The sequence below is a fragment of the Jaculus jaculus genome, chromosome 15 (genome assembly GCF_020740685.1).
Source record: "Jaculus jaculus isolate mJacJac1 chromosome 15, mJacJac1.mat.Y.cur, whole genome shotgun sequence".
In the NCBI taxonomy this organism is placed as follows: Eukaryota; Metazoa; Chordata; class Mammalia; order Rodentia; family Dipodidae; genus Jaculus; species Jaculus jaculus.
Window position 1 is genome coordinate 38007792 of NC_059116.1, and position 18329 is coordinate 38026120.

An 18329-nucleotide genomic window follows, 5' to 3' on the forward strand; every position below is an offset into this window, starting at 1 on the left:
TGGCCTTGAAGTCCTGGTTTCAAGAGAGCCTTCTGTTCAGCCTCCTGGGCAGCCAGGATTTCAGGTATGTCCCAGCATGCTTTATTGCAACTGGACTTGACTTGAGAAATACCAGTGTTCTAGGTAGAGCCCCTGTTCTCAGAGGGGTTCTCCAAGGAGCTCCTTTTACTCGTCCTGACTAATGTGCTGTTGAGGGGTACTGGGGCCACTGGAATTAGCAGGGATAAGAGAAGGGAAGAGATCAGGAGAGAACACCCAGGTCATGAGAGACGAGGACAGAAAAAGAGAAAACAAGAGAAAAGGGAAACAAATGCAGAGGCCTAGGAACACAGCTGGGTGTGGGGAGGTTGGAGCCAGGCATGGGCTTCAACAACAGTGACGTCCCGCTGGGGAACGGTACACGGCTGCGGACATGGCACAGCGATTTACTCTATTGCCGTGCAGGCTTGAAGACCTGCGCTCGCATCCTGAAAACCCACGTAAGGTGCCCGACATGGTGGCATGCACTCGTCATCCCAGCACTAGGGATAAGGAGACAGGAGGAGCTCTGGAACTCACTGGCCAGCTAGTCTAGCCTAACTGGTGGGCTCCAGGTTCAGTGAGAGACCCCGTCTCAAAGGGGGTGGGTGGTGTTCCTGAGAACAACATCCAAGGTGGTCCCCTGCTTCCTCACACATATGAACACACATGCAAAAAAAAAAGTGTATGCAAGTGGACAGAATCCCAAGTTGGCCTTATAATGGGATAAGACCTTCCCCCAGAGGCATAGACCCCATCTGTCCTGGACACCAAGACTGAAAAGCCCAGGCAGGTAAAGGCCAAGGAGCCCCGGGAAGCACTCCTGGGAACCACACTTCCTTACCTTGTCCAGATAAATGATAAGTGTGTTCTTGTTGGAGTAAGCTTTGTTCATCTCGTACTTGGAGATGTACCTGTCCACTCCGGAGCTCAGCTGCAGAAGGGAGGAATTATGAAAATCCCTGCTTCTCTCTTGACAGCCTCTTCCATACCCATGTTCCTTTCCCTGGCCTTAGACCCAAGGTGTATCCTACCAGATCAAGGTCAGCCATGTCAGGCACAAAGCCAGTCATCATGGAGATGTCCAGGATGGACATAGTTGCATCTACATCTCCCAGGTACCTGTGCAGGGCAGGGAAGAGAGTGTGGAGTGTGTGCTTGGTTGAGGGAGTCTCAACAGGGACCACAGTTTCTTTCTTTTCTTTTACTGCTTGTGCGTTCAGGATGAGTGCCATGGTGTGATGTATGTGCTTGTGCATACAGAGGTGTGTACCCTTAATGCACACATGCAGAGGCCAGAGGAGAACATCAAGTATCCTCCTCTGTCACTTTCTGCCTTGTTTCCTCGAGACAGAGTCTCTCACTCGACCGGGAGCCACCATTCGGGTCGTGCTGGCTGACCAGTGAGACCCAGCGAGTCTCAGGCCTCTGCTCCCCACTGGGGTTATGGGTGTGTAGCCACACCCAGCTGTTCACATGGTTCTGGATAATTGAACTCAGGGTGAGTCAGGCTCTCATGCTTTGTGACCAACACTCTTACCTACTGAGCCATATCCCCAGCCCTGGGGCCTAGGTATCTGGCTTCTACCCACCATCAAGTTTAACTTAGTCAGTGTCAAAAACATGAAAATGTAGCCAGATGTGGGGGCTCATGCCTGTAGCCTCCAGCACTTAGGAGACTGAGGCAGAAGGATTTCCATGAGTTCAAGTCCAACCTGGGCTATACAGTGAGTGCCAGGCCAGGCTAGACTTCAGAGTGCCACCCTGTGCCAAAACAAACAACTAGGTTGGGCACGCAGCTCAGTGGTGAGTGCTTGCCGGGCATGAGCAAGGCCCTGGGTTCCCTCCTCAGCCACCCCCAAACCAGGAAGTCTTGTTGAAGGCTGAGGGATGGCAGGACCCCAGGGCCGGGTCCTTACCGGGTGCAGATATCAAGGACCATCGTGTTCTTGGCGTCCTGGGGCTTCTTGACTGGAAACAGAAGATGCAAAGGCATGAGGAGGCATTCATGGGCGCTGGCATAGGAGCAGGGAGGTGTTACGGACAGGCTGGGAAAGGTGGTGGAGGGACCTTCGCTTTTCTTACCTGTTTTAAGGGGTTGTCTGATAGTGGCCCTGAGCTCAAACTTCTTGCAGGGGACCTTGGCTTTGCCCTTGGCATGATACATTGTAACTACCTGGTGAGAAGGAAGAGGAGACCAAGTCCCATGGGACTGGGGATGACTGAAGACTGGGAGGAGAGAGTCGGGGGGTGGGGGTGGGTAAGGTGCCAGGAGCGCGTGGTGCACACGCAGGTGTGGCCCCTCCTTACCGACAGCGTGCCTTGGCCTTTCCCTTTTGCTGTTAAGGAGAAGCCCTCATTTTGCTTGGTCTGCAGAGAGTGGGAGGAGACAGGAGGGGCTTTCAGAGCTAGCCTTAGGGATGGGGAGATGGCTTAGTCAGTAAAGTGCTTGCCTTGAGTTTAATCCTCAGAACCCATGGGAAATAAATTCATGATGTATGTCAGTAATCCCAGTACTGGGGAGAGGGAGGAACAATTCCTACAGCTCCAGGACATTGAGAGAGTTTTGTCTCAAAAAAGGTGAATGGGGGCTGGAGAGATAGTTTAGTGGTTAAAGCATTTGCCTGTGAAGCCTAAGGACCCAGGTTCAATTCCCCAGTACCCATGTAAGCCAGATGCACAAGGTGGCACATGCCTCTGGAGTTCATCTGCTGTACCTGAAGGCCCTGGTGCACCCATTCTCTCTATCTGCCTATTTCTCTCTCTCTCTCTCAAATTAAAAAAAAAGGTGGATGGCACCTAAGGAATGGCATCTGGTGTCCGCTGGCATCCACATGTTTGCGTGTGAACACACTCACAGCACACACTCACACTCACACAGCACACACACACACAGCACACACTCACACACATACACACACCCACACAGCACACACTTACACACTCACACTCAGCACAGAGCCAGCTTCCCTGGCTCCGAAGACTTCAGTAGTCATCTGACCTCCTTCCTGCCTCCCAGGTTGATATGGATATGAAAGCCAGGAAGGCAAGTCTGTACCTCTTCGGACCGCAGGAGATTGCCGGATTCATAGAGGAGGCGATATGTGACTGGAGAGCTGCGGCTGGGAAGATGGATGGCCACCTCCATGTTCAAATCCTTGTGGTCAGGGACATCTATTTGGTATTGGGCCAAAGCCTGGAATACCATGAAGGTGGCCTAGAGACCATAGGAGGGAAAGAGAGTGAGCTGTGGTCTTGCCTGAGAATGTGGTTGGGTGATAAGGAGGTGTGGCTCAGAGCTATGGCATCAGAACCATGTCCAAAGCCCTCTGGAGAACCAAAGCATCAAAAGGACTTGGAGGAGCCCCAGAACACTTTGAATGAGAAGATTGGACCAGGACTGGCCAATAACACATCTGTGGCATAGCAGCCACCAGAGTGTAGAGGTAAGACTGGAGGTTGTTAGACACTGAGAACATGTTTTAGAAGTCTCCAGGAGATAGAGATTTTCAACCTGAACTTGGATATGCTAAGAACATGTCTCCAATCCACCAGAAAATCCATATATAAGGTAAGACCTTGTGAGAATGTGGTCTAGACCCATGCAGAGGGAAGTGTCTTAGGAATTCAGAAATATACCTCGGACTCTCTCATGAAAAGGAATATAGTCTTAGAATCCTCTGGGGGAGAGGGTGACATAGGGGGCTGGTGAAACTAGGAACATGTTCTAGAAGCTTCTTCCAGTGAGAGAGGGTAGCATTGGGGTTCTGATGGAACTAAGAACACATCCTAACTTCTCAGATCTGCTCCACTCCATCCAGTGGGATGAAAGAGCTTCCTGCTTATGTGTCACCACCTCCTCTGAGACGCTGGCAGTGGATGCAGGTGCCTGGGGGATGGGGCCACTTGCCTGGGTCGAGCCATAGCCACCGCCATAGTATCTCTGCTCGTTGAGCCAACGCACGACGGGAGGCACAGAATCAAAGTCCCTTAAAAGCAGCAGGGCTAAGAGCGCATAGGACGTGGCCTCCACGCTGTAGAGATGCTTCTCCGGCTCCTCCCAGCGGTTCCGGTCTGCAGAAGCAGGGGACACCCCAGCCCAGCATTCACTCTCTGTTCAGTCTCAGGCCGGCTCAGAACCACTCATGCTATGTTTCCTTCTGTCTGGAGAGTTCCACTGATGTTCACTTTCCTTAATCTGCTGGCTCCCTCAGCCCCCCTCCTCCCTCCCTTTGACTCCACTGCCCAGTGCACACCTAAGCCATCTATTCTGGTTGGACATGGGGCCATCTACCTGACCTTCCCCCACCATAACATTCATACAGCTCAGCTCTGCATGGCCACCTTCAGAGCCCCTTGAGCTACCCGTCACCTTTGGCTGTGTTCAGAAACTTGTAGAGGTAAGGGCCTTCTAGTTTGTTCAGCTGGGCCAGGGCATAGCCAGCGATGGCCACGGTGTACGGCCGCTGTAGGTTCAGGTAATTGGCTTCCAGGTAGTCCCCGGCTTTGTTGATGCTGCCGTGTAAGCTCTGTCAGAAACAGCCATCAGGAACCTGTGAGTGCTGTCTCGGAGGCACGAAGACCGTGTGTCCTCCAAACCTCTCTGTCTTGGATTGCTGTACTTTTTTTTGCATGTGTATATGTGTGTGGCACGTACATGTATGTGTGTATGTGCATTCATATGTGTGGGGGCACATGTGTGTCCAGTGTTTGTGCATGCACATGTGTATAGAAGCCAGAGGTCAGGTGTCCTCCTCATTCATTCGCCTGTGTGTGTATAGAGTATGCACATATGTTTAGATGCAGATGCACATGCTCCATGTACACGTGTGATGTGCAGTGTCCAGAGGAGGACATCAGGCATCCTCTGTGGCTCTTCCACCTCACTTCCTTTGTACAGAGTCTCTCACTGAACCTGAAGCTGCAGATTTTCTGTCAAACTGGCTGACCAGGGAGACCCAGCGATCCTCCTCAACATGGGGTGGCAGGCACACAGGGCTTTTCAAGGTGCGTTTTGGGAATCAAACTCAGGTCCACATGCTTGTGTGGGAAGCTCTCCTACTCGCTGAACTGTCTCTGCAGCCCCCACCTTATCTTTCAAGACAGGGTGTCTCACTGGACCTGGAACCCAGCGATTCAACTAGACTAGCAGCCAGTGGACCCCAGGAACCTCCTGTTTCTGCTTCCCAGCATTTGGGTCACAGGCCATACTGAGTGAGTGCCAGGGAGCAAACGTGGTCTTCATGCTTGTGTGGTAAGCACTTCTCCCACTAAGCCACCTCCCCATCCCTTTTTAATACTGCTGTGTTCTTGGAGTGGTCCAGAGATGAGCAGTGTACTGATGAGCGTGAGGCAGTGGGCTGTGAAGGGAGACTGATATGTTGTACTGGTATCATGATGGCTGATGACAGTGGGGTTTGGGTGGGGGGAAGGTCACTAAATAAATGCTTGGCAAACCATGTTTCAGACTGACCAAAGTTAGTAGAAGCCAGGCTCACTAAACATCCACTCTGAGTACCTCCCGCCTGTCAGCCATCCTCCCCACTCCCTCCTCCTGTTCCTCCATCATCACTCACTCTTTCTATGGGCCTGTCTTACAGCCACTTACTTAACCTTGCAATGGAGCTATTTCCTCCTAACCGAGGAACGCTCATAAGACTCAGGAAGCTATAGAGAAACCTTCAAGGCTAGGGAAGCTGTTAATTTTATATGATTCACAAGGCCCCTCCCCACGTTTATACAAGCAGCAGCGATTGTCTGGGAAGAAGAGACTCTTCCAAGGAGCTGCCTGCTAGCTGAGCAGATGCTCCAGGAATAAGCTTTCCTGAATGGCTTTTGGTGATGCAAGTGCCTTGAATCTGTAAATAATGTCAGTTAACTCATTGGTTCATCAAGCTGGACTTGGGTGGAATTGTTTCTTTGACCTGCCATCAGTTCTTAACTGGGGTGAAGAGATATTTGGTTAGGTCCTCCCTAAAAGTCACCCAATAAACCTCATAAAGCCCTCTGATATCAGAACATGGATACACCAGCAGGATCCATATACTTTTTTCTCAAGACCACCCAGGTAGTAAGACCCCCAAAGGCAATGTCTTTCCTTATTAGATGGGGTAGGGTGATGGCAGAGAGATGACACTTACCGCAATCTGCCCTTCACAGATATCTTTGGCCTCCTGAAATGCAATGAGGACGAAGGCTGTGAGGGACACGTCGGCCTCCTTGGTGTTCCGGTAGCCACCCTGGGATGAGGAACAGAAAGCAAGGATGGAGTCATCCCGCATCCCCATGAGGCAGTCAAATGCCTCGTACAACCAGGTGACCTGTGCAAGGGCATGTCTCTTGCTGGTCTCTCTCCGAAGGTCAAACTCTCTAGAATTAATTGAGTCATTTGATCTTTCTGCAGGTGGCACTGGGGTCACACTGCTGGCAACCCCAGGTAAAATGGCAGACAAAAGGCAGACAATGGCCCCAGCCCTCATGGGGTTTCTGGCTCTTCAATTCATGCTAGGGGTAATTCCTGATAAGCCACTGTAGATGGAAAATAACGTAAGTGCTGGGGATTGAGCTATGGTCCTTCTGCTTGCACAGCAAGGACTTTACCCACTTAGCTACCTCCCATCCGCCTCTTACTATCATTTCTTGGTGAATCACAGGCCCATCCTCTTGGAAGACACCATCTGGCTTCTGCTTCTCTAAGATCAGCCATTTAACGGCATCACACAGGATCTGGGAGTTGATGGCAATGAAGTTGGCAGCCAGAGAGAAGACCTTGACCACGTACGCTGTGAGCCTGGGGATGGACCCAGAGTTGAGACATTTGGATTTGGGATGTAGAGGCTACCAGAGAGGGGTAGGGTTCTAACCCAGTCTGCTCAGATTCCATTTATAGGGCCCAGATGAAGCTTAAGGACAGTGGCTTCCTTCCTTAACCATGAACAGGGGGTCACAACCGGGTTGCCAGGGGCTGTTTGGGCCCGGCTGGCTAAACACCCCTGGTGGAGATCTGGGTCCTGCTTGGGCCGGTGTGAGGCCAAGAACAGACAAGCTGACCTTCCTACTCACCAAGTGCTGGGTGCACGGTTGTTGAAGGCAGCATAGGCATTGTTTGGTTGCTTGAAGGCCAGCTGCTGTGTGTACCCTGTGGGGGAAGAGATGGGGTCACCCAAGACGGGGTGGCAGGTGTCTGGAGAGGGTTAAAGATGCTATGTGGGGTGTGATGGGTTCACAGAGGGAAGGGTTGGCATCCTGGATACGGAGGGGGATCTTTAAGGAGAATTACTTGGAAAGGATGTGGAGAGGTATGAGAATTTGAGAGGAGGACAAGAGAGTTAGGAGGGCATGCTGGGGGTGGAATTTCATTAGAGAGAGAGGAGGGACATGGAAGCCACACACACCGAGACAGGTGTGCAGAGAGGGGTGGAGGCCCAAGGTGGGATGGATTCTGGGGACAGAAACTATAGCTGGGGTTGCTGGGGTCCAGGAATCAGAGATGGGGGAGGTGTGTTCAAAGGACAGGAGATGCAGAGGTGGGAGGAAGAGGGAGGAGAAGTGGGTTTTAAATACAAGAGAAGGGTCTTAGAAAGAAATATGGGTCTTAAATGCAGAGGCAGGCCTTGAGAGGAAGGGTCTTGGGAGGAAGGAAGGGTCTTGGGAAGAGGAGAAGTGTCCTTGGGAGGACGGAAGAGGACTAAGACAGAGGAGCTGAGCTCAGGACAGTACTGGTCCCTGGCAGGACACTCACCCTTCCTGATGAGCTCCAGAGCTTCCTGCCGCTTATCCAGGCCGAACGTCTCCCACTGCTCGGTTTGGTCCAGGTAGTGCACAGCAATGACTGTGGGCGTCATGCCAATCATGTTCTGCTCCCCGCACCCAGAAGGCGTGACGATCAGGTGTTTCAGCCGCTCTCCATCCACAGCATCCTCAATCATCTGGACCACAGGCGTCCCTGCAGCAGGGATGTGAGGACACAAGTGACCGTCTAAGCCTCAGACACAGAACAGCCTGTAGGGAGGGGCTGGGGACTGAGTAGGGGTCCTGCACCAGTTTGGGGTGTCTTATATTTGACAGAGCCCATGAATGTTTAGTGTCAGCAATACTAAAATAACTAGTTGCTGACACAGATCTTGTGAAATGTTCTTTGCCTCTGTTCTGTTCTAGGAAGCCTCCCTCCCTCCTTTCCTTTCCTTCCCTTCCTTTCTTCTCTTCCCTTTCCTTTTACCTCCCTTCCCTTTCCTGACTTCTTCCCTCCTATTCGTTCCTTCCTTTCTCTTCCCTTCCCTTTCCCCAATATTAGATGGAACTCAGCTGCCTTCTCATGGCTTCAGCCATTCCCTGAAAACCACTTGTGTGCTTCACTTTGTCTGGCACACAGTAGGACTGAGGGTGCTTCACCTTGGGAGGCACACAGTAGGACTGAGGATGACAGTGCCTTACCTTGTACGAGGATGCTGGTCTCAGACTCTGTGTCTGGAACTTGGTCGCTGAGGTCTGCAGGTGGGATGTGCTCCCTCTGAACCCCGTCTGCAGGGTGGAGGAGACATGAATGGCAGGGTCCTGCCTGGCCCTGGCTGTGTGGTGTCCCAGGCCTTATAGCTGGCCCTCTCTTGTAGCTGCTTTACCTTGTCCTTGCTTTTCTGGATCCAGTGTCCGAACAGCCACAGTCTTGTTGACTCTGATTCCTTCCGGCTACCCAAGATTGGGGAGGATGGTGAATCAAAGGACAAATACAGATATGGTCAGCTGGACACTGTTCTGAGAATGACCCTTGTAGAGTTTACCTGGCACCTGAACCTGCCTTCTCACTGATGAGGGCCCGTTCTTTAACCTCCCTTATAAAGAAAAGGCAATCCAGACACCTATGTTACACTCTTTCTGTGCAAATTTGCAACAAATTAAATTAATAATAAAATAACAAAACTCTTAAAATTAGGCTGGAGAGGTGGCTTAGCAGTTAAAGCACTTGCCTGCAAAGCCAAAGGACTTAGGTTCAATTCTCCAGGACCCATGTAAGCCAGATACACAAAGTGGCACATGCACCTGGAGTTCGTTTGCAGTGGCTGGAGGCCTTGGTGCACCCATTCTCTCTCTCTCTATTTCTGTATCTTTCCCTCTCTCTCTCAAATAAACAAATAAAAATTAAAAATATTTTAAAAATACAATTTGAGGGGCTTTTGTCTCTGTGAATGGACAGGATTACAGTGTGCCACCACCTCCAGCCCCCTCCTTTCCCTCTCTCTGCCAGGCTCTGCAATAATCCCTGGTGTCTCAGAGTGGGGGTCAACAGCACAGAGATCAGGCCCTTTCCTGAAGGTCATGGACAGCAGGTGTTTCCAAGGACTCACCACGACCTTCAGTGTTTTCTTGACACCATCACTGATGAAATGATTGTAGACTGCGGCTTTGACCTCCACCTCCTGCAGGCCGGTCTTCAAGGGGACTATCACGTAAGGCACGGGCACAGAGGACTTGGGGGGGATGACCACAGTCTGGTAGTGGCGCCTCTTGGCCGTGGCCAGGCTGCAGAAGGCGGGGTTGTGGAGGAGTTCCACCCTCACCTATGGGTGGGTGGGTGAGCGGGAGTCAGGACAGGTGTGTGTGCCCACAGCCACCCTTGTGCCTCGCCTGTGAGCTGGGAACTGTCCCTACCCTGAGGCTTTCATCCTCCCGGTAGTTAAAGAGGACAGCTCGGACTTCCACCTGCTCGTTGCGCACCACCGAGTAGGGAAGCCGCAGGTCGATAAAGAAATCTTGCATCACGGTGATCTCATAAGGATGCGCCACACAGATCCCTGAAGATCAAGAAAAGACACAGGTTTGGCCAGTCAGGCCAAATGAGCCAACGGGTGCAATAGTGGCATGTATGTCATGATGGAAACCAACTGCCCTCCAATTGGACTGGAAGCCTGCTCCATGGGGGGGAAACACATCCCTGATACTGAAAACTTAAAATGGGTAGTCGTGAGCCCTAGGGGTGTAACGTCTGCTGCTGTCTGGAAAAATGTATATGCTATGCTGATCAAACTGCCCAGTAAGCACATCTCTTAATGTTCATACCCTTATAGTAATGCTACTCTCACTTTTGGTAGAGAACCTTAGCTTTTCAGATGGCAGTGACCTTGGGATGACTCAGAAGGCATCCTGGTGCTGGAAAGAAGTGACTGGAGTACTGAGTAACATCTCAATCACACCTTCCAAGGCCCAGGGTCTAATGCGGAAGAGGTGGTGGAAAGAATGTAAGAGCCAAAGGAAGGGTAGGACTCCTTACAACATGCTCCTCCAGACACAAAATGGCCTGGATATCCATGACCTCACAGTGCCTGACACTACCTACACAAGACCATCATAATAGCAGGAAAAGATGACATCAAAATAAAAGAGAGACTGATTGACAGGGGAAGGGACATGATGGAGAATGGAGTGTCAAAGGGGAAAGTGGGGGGAGGGAGGGCATTACCATGGGATATTGTTTATAATCATGGAAGTTGTTAATAAAATAAATTGAAAAAAATAAATAAAATGAAACTCATGATAAAAAAAATAAAAAACACAGTGTGAAGGGTTAAGGTAGCAGGATGCAGGAGTGGACAAGATGCTCAAACCAGGCTCTTTTATTCTTTTTATATTTGCCATGTATATGTGTAGTAAGTGTGGCATCATGTGTACGATGCATGTGTGTGTAGATGCCCCACCCCATGGACACACATGCAGAGGCCAGAGGAGAAAGGGCGATGGTGTCCTTCTCCATCGCCGATCCATGTGTTCTCTGAGATGGACTCGCTCACTGAATCCAGAACTGCTGAACGCGGTCAAACTAGCTGGCTGGTGAACCCCAGCGATTCTGCTATGTCTGCTCCCCCACAGAACTGAGGTTATAGGTGTGCACGGCCACACTCAGCATTTTTAAAGATTTTATTTATGTATTTATGAGGGGGGGGGAGAGAGAGAGAGAAAACAGGTAGAGAGGAAGGAGAGGGAGAAAATGGTGTGCCATGGCCTCCTGCCACAGAAAATGAACTCCAGACCCATGTGCTTCTTTGTACATCTGGCTTTATGGGGGTAGTGGGGAATGGAACCCATGCTATCAGGCTTTCAGGCTTTGTAAGCAAGTGCCTTTAACTGCATCTCTCCAGTCCCAGCACTCAGCTTTTTATGTGGATACCAGGGATCAAACTCTGGCCTTCATGCTTGCTTGGGCAAACCTTACCTACTGAGCTATCTCTCCCTAACTTCCCCCTTTTATTTTTATTTATTTATTTTTTGAGACAGAGTTTCCCACTAGCCTGGAGCTCCCTGTTTAGGGTAGACAAGATGGTCAGCAAGCCCCAGGGATCCTCCTGTCTTTGCCTCCCCAGTGCTGGCATTACAGACAAATGCCACTATGCCCAGCTTTTAAAATTTGATGTTGGTTTCTGGAGATGTAACTCAGGACTTTATGCTTTCATAGTAAGCACTTTACCCATCTCCACAGCCCCTCTCTCACCCTTCTTGTCTGACAAGCTCACGGCCAGGATCTCCCAAGTCGTAATGGTGTCCTTGAGAAAGATCTTCATGACTTTCGTGGAGATTCTGGGTGTGGAAGAGGTCACAGCATTACAAGGAGATGGTGTCTAGCAGTGTGGAGGGGGAGTATGGATGTGCAGGGTCCCATGAGACAGGCTGAAGGGGCTCTGGAGATGTTACATGGGTCAGGAACCCAGATTCCAGCTTTCCCAGTTTAGCCTGCGGCATTACACAGCGACTCTAGAGGGAAGTTAGTAGGTACATGCAAATGACGTGTGAATTAAATAGATGGTCTGGGCAGATGCTAGGTGGCCTGAGGGGAGGAATGTGGAGTGGGGGCACCCCAGTCTCACCCATCTTTCCCTGGCTCGTTTAAATCTTCTATGTTCCATAGCCAGCTTTCTGGAAACTGACTTCGTGAGATGATGTCTTCCTCAGGAATTATTTCATCATCCAGGTCACCTGAGAGCAAACAGTTGGTTTGGAAAAGGCCTATTTTGCTAGTAGCGCCCTCATATGTCTTTCTTAGCTGAGGAGATGCATCTGGAGCTAGGTGATAGGTTTACATCAGCCCCAGGTAGGTCTGCCTCTGGGATCCAAACTGGGCATGAAGGTCTGTGCTTTTAATCCCAGTACTCGGGAGATTGAGGCAGAAGAATTGCTACGAGTTTGAGGCTAGTCCAAGCTTGAGTTCCAGGTTGGAGTGAGACCTTGCTGAGCATGGTGGTGCACAACTTAATCCCAGCACTTGGGAGGCAGAGGTAGGAGGATTCGCTGTGAGTTCAAGACCAGCCTAAGACTACATAGTGAATTCCAGATCGACCTGAGGTAGGTAGAGTGGGATCCTCCCTCAAAAAAAAAAAAAAGAAAGAAAGAAAGAAAGAAAGAAAGAAAAAGAAAAAGAAAAAGAAAAAAAAGAAAGGAAGAAGAAAAGAAAAGAAAAGAAAAGGAAAAATGGCATTTTACAGCTGTGTTGATATGATGATGAATAGAATCCAAGCTAGCCTGCAACTTGCTGAGTGGTTGTACCCATCCTCCTGCCTCTGCCTTCAACATGCTGGGATGGCAGGCATGTGCCACTGTCTTTGGCTTTAAAAGGCCATCAGTATAAGAGAATTTACTCTTTGTTTTCAGATGAATTTGTTTTGGCGTGGGAGGGTATAGCTTAGGGGTAGTATGTTTGAGGCTGACCTTGAACTTGTGACCCTTCTCACTTTCTGTCTTTCTTCCCCATGCTGGGGTCACAAGCCCTGTGCACCTGGGGTGAGTCCCTATCTCCCCCAGTCAAGGATCTTCTCCCTTCACTGCTAGGGGTACCCTTTCACCAGACAGGTGGATCCTTCCCCCTCATTAACCGGAAGGAGTGTCCCCCCCCACACTCACTCCTGGCCAGGTCCAGCTCATGGTCCCGTTGGTATTGCTTCCGCAGCTGGACAAGATGGGTGCAGCAGTCCATGAAGGCCTTCACACAGGCCTTACCCTGGGAGATGTAGCGTGCCCGCTGGTCGCAGGAGAACTGCATGGGGTTCTCACGCATGCCATCCTCGCAACACTTCCGCAGCATCTTGTCTTTGTATTGCCCCGCTGTGGGAGCCCAGACCCCGGGTCAGTCTTGGTCAGGGGGCCCCCAAGCAAGAGAGCCACAGGTAGACTCCAGGGAGGGCAAGCACCCACCTCCCAAGCAGACAGTGCATACCTTTGTCCATTCTCTTTTCCATAAGTTGTACAGAGCGGCGCTGGCGTGCAGCTGGCTTGGGGCATTCAAGATCTGAGGGGCAGATGGATCCGAAATGAGATGGATACCTGCCTCGTATGACATCGGTGAGGTTTGAGTGCGATTGTCCCAGTTGGCCGACATATCAACTGAGGCTCGGATAGTAGTGATGGGCTAGGACCACCGATGGGGGGCTCCTGATTCCAGGGTGCTGCTTGTAGCCTCTGGAAGGCGAGGGGTGTCCCTCCCTGTGCCAGCCCCTGGGTTCCTCCTCACCTGATCTCTGTGCAGTCTGCAGACCGAGGCTGGTCTTGAAGGCCAGGCCCGCGTCCGTGAAGACACCTGCGTAGTCCTGCCCGCTGCCTGGGGTGCAGCCAATGTCTGCCTTTTCTACCACATCCCAGATCTGCCAGAGGGTCGGGTAGCATGTTGGGGGTGGGCAGAGGCCAGGTCAACAGAGCTAACCCTAAGTGACACGCAGAGCTCCTGAGCCCTCCCCACCCACCCACTCTCATCCCCACTCCAACCTCGGCCCCTGCCACTCCAAGCTCTGTTCTGCATGCCACTTACCATCCTGTGCCTGTTTGTCTTAATCCCAAGTCCCCTCATCGGGATGCAAACCCGATGCTTGGCTGAGCCCCCACCCTGTGCCCAGCCTCATTCCCATGCTCTTACTAGCTCAGATACACCTCCCTTCCCAGCCCTGTACAGAACCATGGCTAATCCCTCCTCCTCTATCTCATTCCTATCTCCTCTCCATAGGGATCCAGGCTGCCTCCTCCTTACTCCTCATCCCAGTCCTTCACCACAGCAGAGGATTTACCACCAAGCCATACTCCCAGCTCCTCAGGGTGGGTTCTAGGCTGTCACTCTACCTCTGACCACGCCCCCAGCCCTCACTGTGGGTTCTAGGCTGTCACTCTACCTCTGACCACGCCCCCAGCCCTCACTGTGGGTTCCAGGCTGTCACTCTACCTCTGACCACGCCCCCAGCCCTCACTGTGGGTTCTAGGCTGTCACTCTACCTCTGACCACACCCCAGCCCTCACTGTGGGTTCTAGGCCGTCACTCTACCTCTGACCACGCCCCCAGCCCTCACTGTGGGTTCCAGGCTGTCACTCTACCGCTGACCACGCCCCCAGCCCTCACTGTGGGTTCCAGGCTGTCACTCTACCTCTGACCACGCCCCCAGCCCTCACTGTGGGTTCCAGGCTGTCACTCTACCTCTGACCACGCCCCCAGCCCTCACTGTGGAGTCTAGGCTGTCACTCTACCTATGACCACGCCCCCAGCCCTCACTGTGGGTTCTAGACTGTCACTCTACCTCTGACCACGCCCCCAGCGTGGGTTCTAGGCTGTCACTCTACCTCTGACCACGCCCCCAGCCCTCACTGTGGGTTCTAGGCTGTCACTCTACCTCTGACCACGCCCCCAGCCTCACTGTGGGTTCCAGGCTGTCACTCTACCTCTGACCACGCCCCCAGCCCTCACTGTGGGTTCCAGGCTGTCACTCTACCTCTGACCACGCCCCCAGCCCTCACTGTGGGTTCTAGGCTGTCACTCTACCTCTGACCACGCCCCCAGCCCTCACTGTGGGTTCTAGGCAGGAGCTCTTCTGGTGACCACACCTGGCCTCTGTTCTGCCCTCTACTCTCTGCTCTCTCCAACCCCTATTCATCGCTCTTTCCAGTCTCATTCCTGCTCATTTCACCCTCTGCCAACTTGCCTGGCCTCTGTGATACAAGTACCTACCTTACTCTGAGTGAGTTTGTTCTTCTTGTTCAACACAAACACACCCTTATCCACAGCCACCAGCCCCACTCGGGCCCCATGGTCACCCTGTATCGTGAGTGTCATCTGCTGCCCAGGTAGAGGCTGTTTCTTGTCCTGGTTACCTTTGACCTCCAGCTGTGGGTGGGGAGAGTCAGGGAGAGAGTCAGACAGGCAAAGTGGGAAAGATATGGAGAGAGGGACAGAGAGAGATGTGGGAAAAGAGGGGAACAGATGGCGAGAGGGAGAGATGGACAGAAAGATGAGGCAAGATGGGTAGAAAGGGAAGCAATGGAGGAGGAGACCCAAAAGGCTCACCGTGCCCACACACGAATCTCTGACATCCACCCACACGGAGTCAGCCACCACCTCTCTCTGGCCACTAGCGCCAACCAGGGTGTAGTAGGCCACCAGGCGGAAGGAAGGGATGAAGTCAGTCGTGATGGTCAGGGGTAGCACCACCAGGTCCTGGCCCGGCTCCCGAGTCTGGCGGCCCACCTTCAACAGCTTCCCTTTGTTCATGACCTGGAGACACGGGGGGGAGGGGGGCGTAAGGACCAAGATGAGGGTCAGGTTGTATGGTTGGGGAGACCCAGTGCTGGGGAGGGGTTCTGGGGGTGCAGGATAACTGGGGAGGAAGGGATGAGGTTCCAGGCAGCCACGAACCAGGTATGTATAGTATTGGATCTTGGCTTCCTGGCCAGCGTCGGTCCGCAGGTGGAAGTTGACGTTCAGAGTGTCGCCCGGCTTGAACTCCACCCGGGACACAGACAAGTGGAGATAGTTGTTGGAGCTGTGCATGGTGCCATAGGGCTGGGCCTGCATGGTCCTGGAGGCCTGCCGTGCCTCGGGGATGCCCTCCTTCATTGTGCGCACCTGGGTGAGGAGAGGAGAGGCTTGCTGGTCTCCCCAGAGATACCTGCCAGGAGTCCCTGAGACCGAGGAATAGGTGACCTTCACAAATGGTGACAGTTAAGGGCCTGTGTTGGGGGAAGGGAGCCTGCTGGGTGATCTGGGTCATGGCATGGGAGCATTTGGAACACAGAAGAGTGGGGAAGAGGAGGGGAGGGGAGAGTATAAGGACAGAAAAGGAGGAAGGGGGAAGAGGGAGAAAGAAGGAAGACGAGGAAGGATGAAGAAGTGGAGAAAGGGGAGGAATGAAGAAGGAAGAGGAGGAGGAAGAGGCTGTGGATTCTAGAAAAGACCAGACTCTCCCTGGAACCTCCAGAAATCACCCTGTCACACCTGGATTTTGCCATGCCCAACCTCCAGAACTTAAATGACTCATGAATTTCATCATCAAGCTGTGGTTTTGTCACAACAGCCATGAGGGACTTGGACATGCTCAGAGCCCACACGTGGGGCAGGCCTCCTGGAAAGGCAGAGGGGGGCCAGCTTGGGAGCAGGCAGAGACCACTCCTTCCTCGGCAGCATGGCCAAGCTACCTCCTCCCCAGAAGCCAGCATTGTAAGACCCACACTCGGAGCTGGGAGACGGCTCAGTGTGTAAAGAACCTGCCTCACAAACCTAAGGACCGGAGTTTGGATCCCCAAGACTCCACATAAAAAGGCAAAAAGCTGTGGAAGGCTTCTGTAGCCCCAGCAAGGAGACAGGAAGATTTCCCCAGAGGCTCACAGAGATGGTTAAAGAAAAGAAATTTCAACACCAAAGTACCATGGTACATATACTAAATAAATTTTTAACAAATAAGAAATACATATTTAAAACTGAGGAGGGTCCCCAGTGGAATGCGGGCAAGGATGAGGGAAAAGAGGGCACCAAAGTAGTAGTAGTAATAATAATTTAAACTAAAAAAATACACAAAAACTCCTTAGAAGCCAGGTGCATGCCTATAATCCCAGCAGTATGGGACATGGTGGCACACGCCTGTAATCCCAGCAGCGGAAGGTAGAGTTAGGAGGATTGATGTGAGTTCAAAGCCAGCCTGGGCTAGTGTGAGATCCTACCTCAAAAAAAGAAAATAATAATAATAATAATAATAATAATTTTCAGACTCCTTCGTGCAAAAGGCAGGAAGACGAGGCCGCTCCTTGCACACACAAGGACCAAAGCATCTCAGATCTCTGGGCACCGGGTTGTGGGAGGCAGACCCCCTTTGCAGATAGGTATTGCTACTTTTGAGGCTGGTATCCTGATGGCAGACCCCTTCTGTCAGCAGGCCCAGGGGTCCCAGCCACTCACCGTGATGCTGAGGGGCTGGCGACTGTTGGGCGTGTTGATGCTCAGCTTGGCCACACCGTCATCTTGGGTGAGGGCCTGAACGTTGTCTTTGGTCGCCACGGGCACACGTTGGGCTGGGGAGCCATCAGGGTTGGTCACGAACACCTAAGACAGATGGAGGAGGGTCAGGCGGCAAGGCCATCCGGGAGGTGGGAGTGGGACTCGGCTCTGGGTCTCACCATGAGGTCGAAGGGCATGGCTGGCTTGAAGTACTTGGGCGTCTTGGTGAAGTGGATTTGGTACGGGGAGGTGACAATGGGGATCCCGCTGTACTCTGCTTCCACCATGTCACTGCCTGAGAGGAAATGATGACTTGAGGGCTGGCTTCCTGGCAGCCTCCAGGTGCCAGGCCTCCTCTCTCAGACTGGCCTTCCTACTGGGCCTTCTCCCTCCAACCAGGACTCACCCGAGTGCAGGATGACCGTGACGGACACATACAGGGACTTCCCCACCAGCGCATCAGCACTGGAGGGCTGCACCCCGTCCAGGAGCACCTGTCTGCTCAGCACCGCCTCCCCAGCGCCGTTCTCTATCTGGGGGAGAGGAGCCAGGCTGAGAAGGGGAGGATTCTGGGCGTGGGGGGAGGATCTGCGAAGGGAGGGGCTCAGAAACGGGAGGACCTCGGGAAAAGAGTTTCAGAGAGGGGTGGGCCTCAGGGAGCAGAGGGACTAAGGAGGGGCGGGTCTTCGGGGTGGGTGGGGCGAGGCAGGGGCAGGACTCAAAAGAGAAGGGTCCAGAGAGTGGGGGTGGGGCTCAGAAGTGATGTGGCTTGGGGTGGGGCTCAGAGGACCGTGAGACTTAAGGAAGGTGGGCTCAGAGAGGGACGCTGGGCCAGGACGCAGGGGAGGGTCTCAGAGAGGGGCGTGGCTCGGAGGGGACCAGGTCCAGAGGGGCGTGTCTTAGAAGAGAGTGCGGCTCCCGGGCATGGGGAAGGACCGGGCCCGGCCGCCGAGGGTCAGTACCACAACGCGGGTGAGAGAGTGGGCCAGGGAGATCCTCTGGTCACCATCCTGGACCCCAAAGATGACAAAGGCTGTCCCGTCCACATTCTTCAGGTATAAGAATCTGGGAGGCAAGGAGAGGCTTC

General features: G+C 52.6%; 1 protein-coding gene across 1 annotated transcript in view; it reads right to left on the bottom strand.

Moving 5' to 3' along the window:
- The window catches only part of C3 (complement C3), a 28229-nt gene that overhangs the window by 5556 nt on the left and 4344 nt on the right, over positions 1-18329 (bottom strand). Inside the window, exons 8-35 of the mRNA XM_004655013.2 lie at positions 18205-18307; positions 17649-17775; positions 17422-17537; positions 17204-17347; positions 15668-15877; positions 15320-15526; positions 14984-15139; positions 13508-13637; positions 13214-13285; positions 12901-13101; positions 11871-11979; positions 11498-11583; positions 9664-9806; positions 9360-9572; positions 8637-8703; positions 8452-8538; positions 7760-7963; positions 7081-7156; positions 6649-6808; positions 6159-6257; positions 4391-4547; positions 3929-4092; positions 3077-3235; positions 2329-2388; positions 2104-2194; positions 1938-1989; positions 1053-1140; positions 863-952 (exon numbers count right to left, since the gene is read on the bottom strand). Of these exons, the coding sequence (XP_004655070.2) occupies positions 863-952; positions 1053-1140; positions 1938-1989; positions 2104-2194; positions 2329-2388; positions 3077-3235; positions 3929-4092; positions 4391-4547; positions 6159-6257; positions 6649-6808; positions 7081-7156; positions 7760-7963; positions 8452-8538; positions 8637-8703; positions 9360-9572; positions 9664-9806; positions 11498-11583; positions 11871-11979; positions 12901-13101; positions 13214-13285; positions 13508-13637; positions 14984-15139; positions 15320-15526; positions 15668-15877; positions 17204-17347; positions 17422-17537; positions 17649-17775; positions 18205-18307 (3571 nt within the window). The remainder of the gene's footprint in view (positions 1-862; positions 953-1052; positions 1141-1937; positions 1990-2103; positions 2195-2328; positions 2389-3076; positions 3236-3928; positions 4093-4390; positions 4548-6158; positions 6258-6648; positions 6809-7080; positions 7157-7759; positions 7964-8451; positions 8539-8636; positions 8704-9359; positions 9573-9663; positions 9807-11497; positions 11584-11870; positions 11980-12900; positions 13102-13213; positions 13286-13507; positions 13638-14983; positions 15140-15319; positions 15527-15667; positions 15878-17203; positions 17348-17421; positions 17538-17648; positions 17776-18204; positions 18308-18329) is intronic.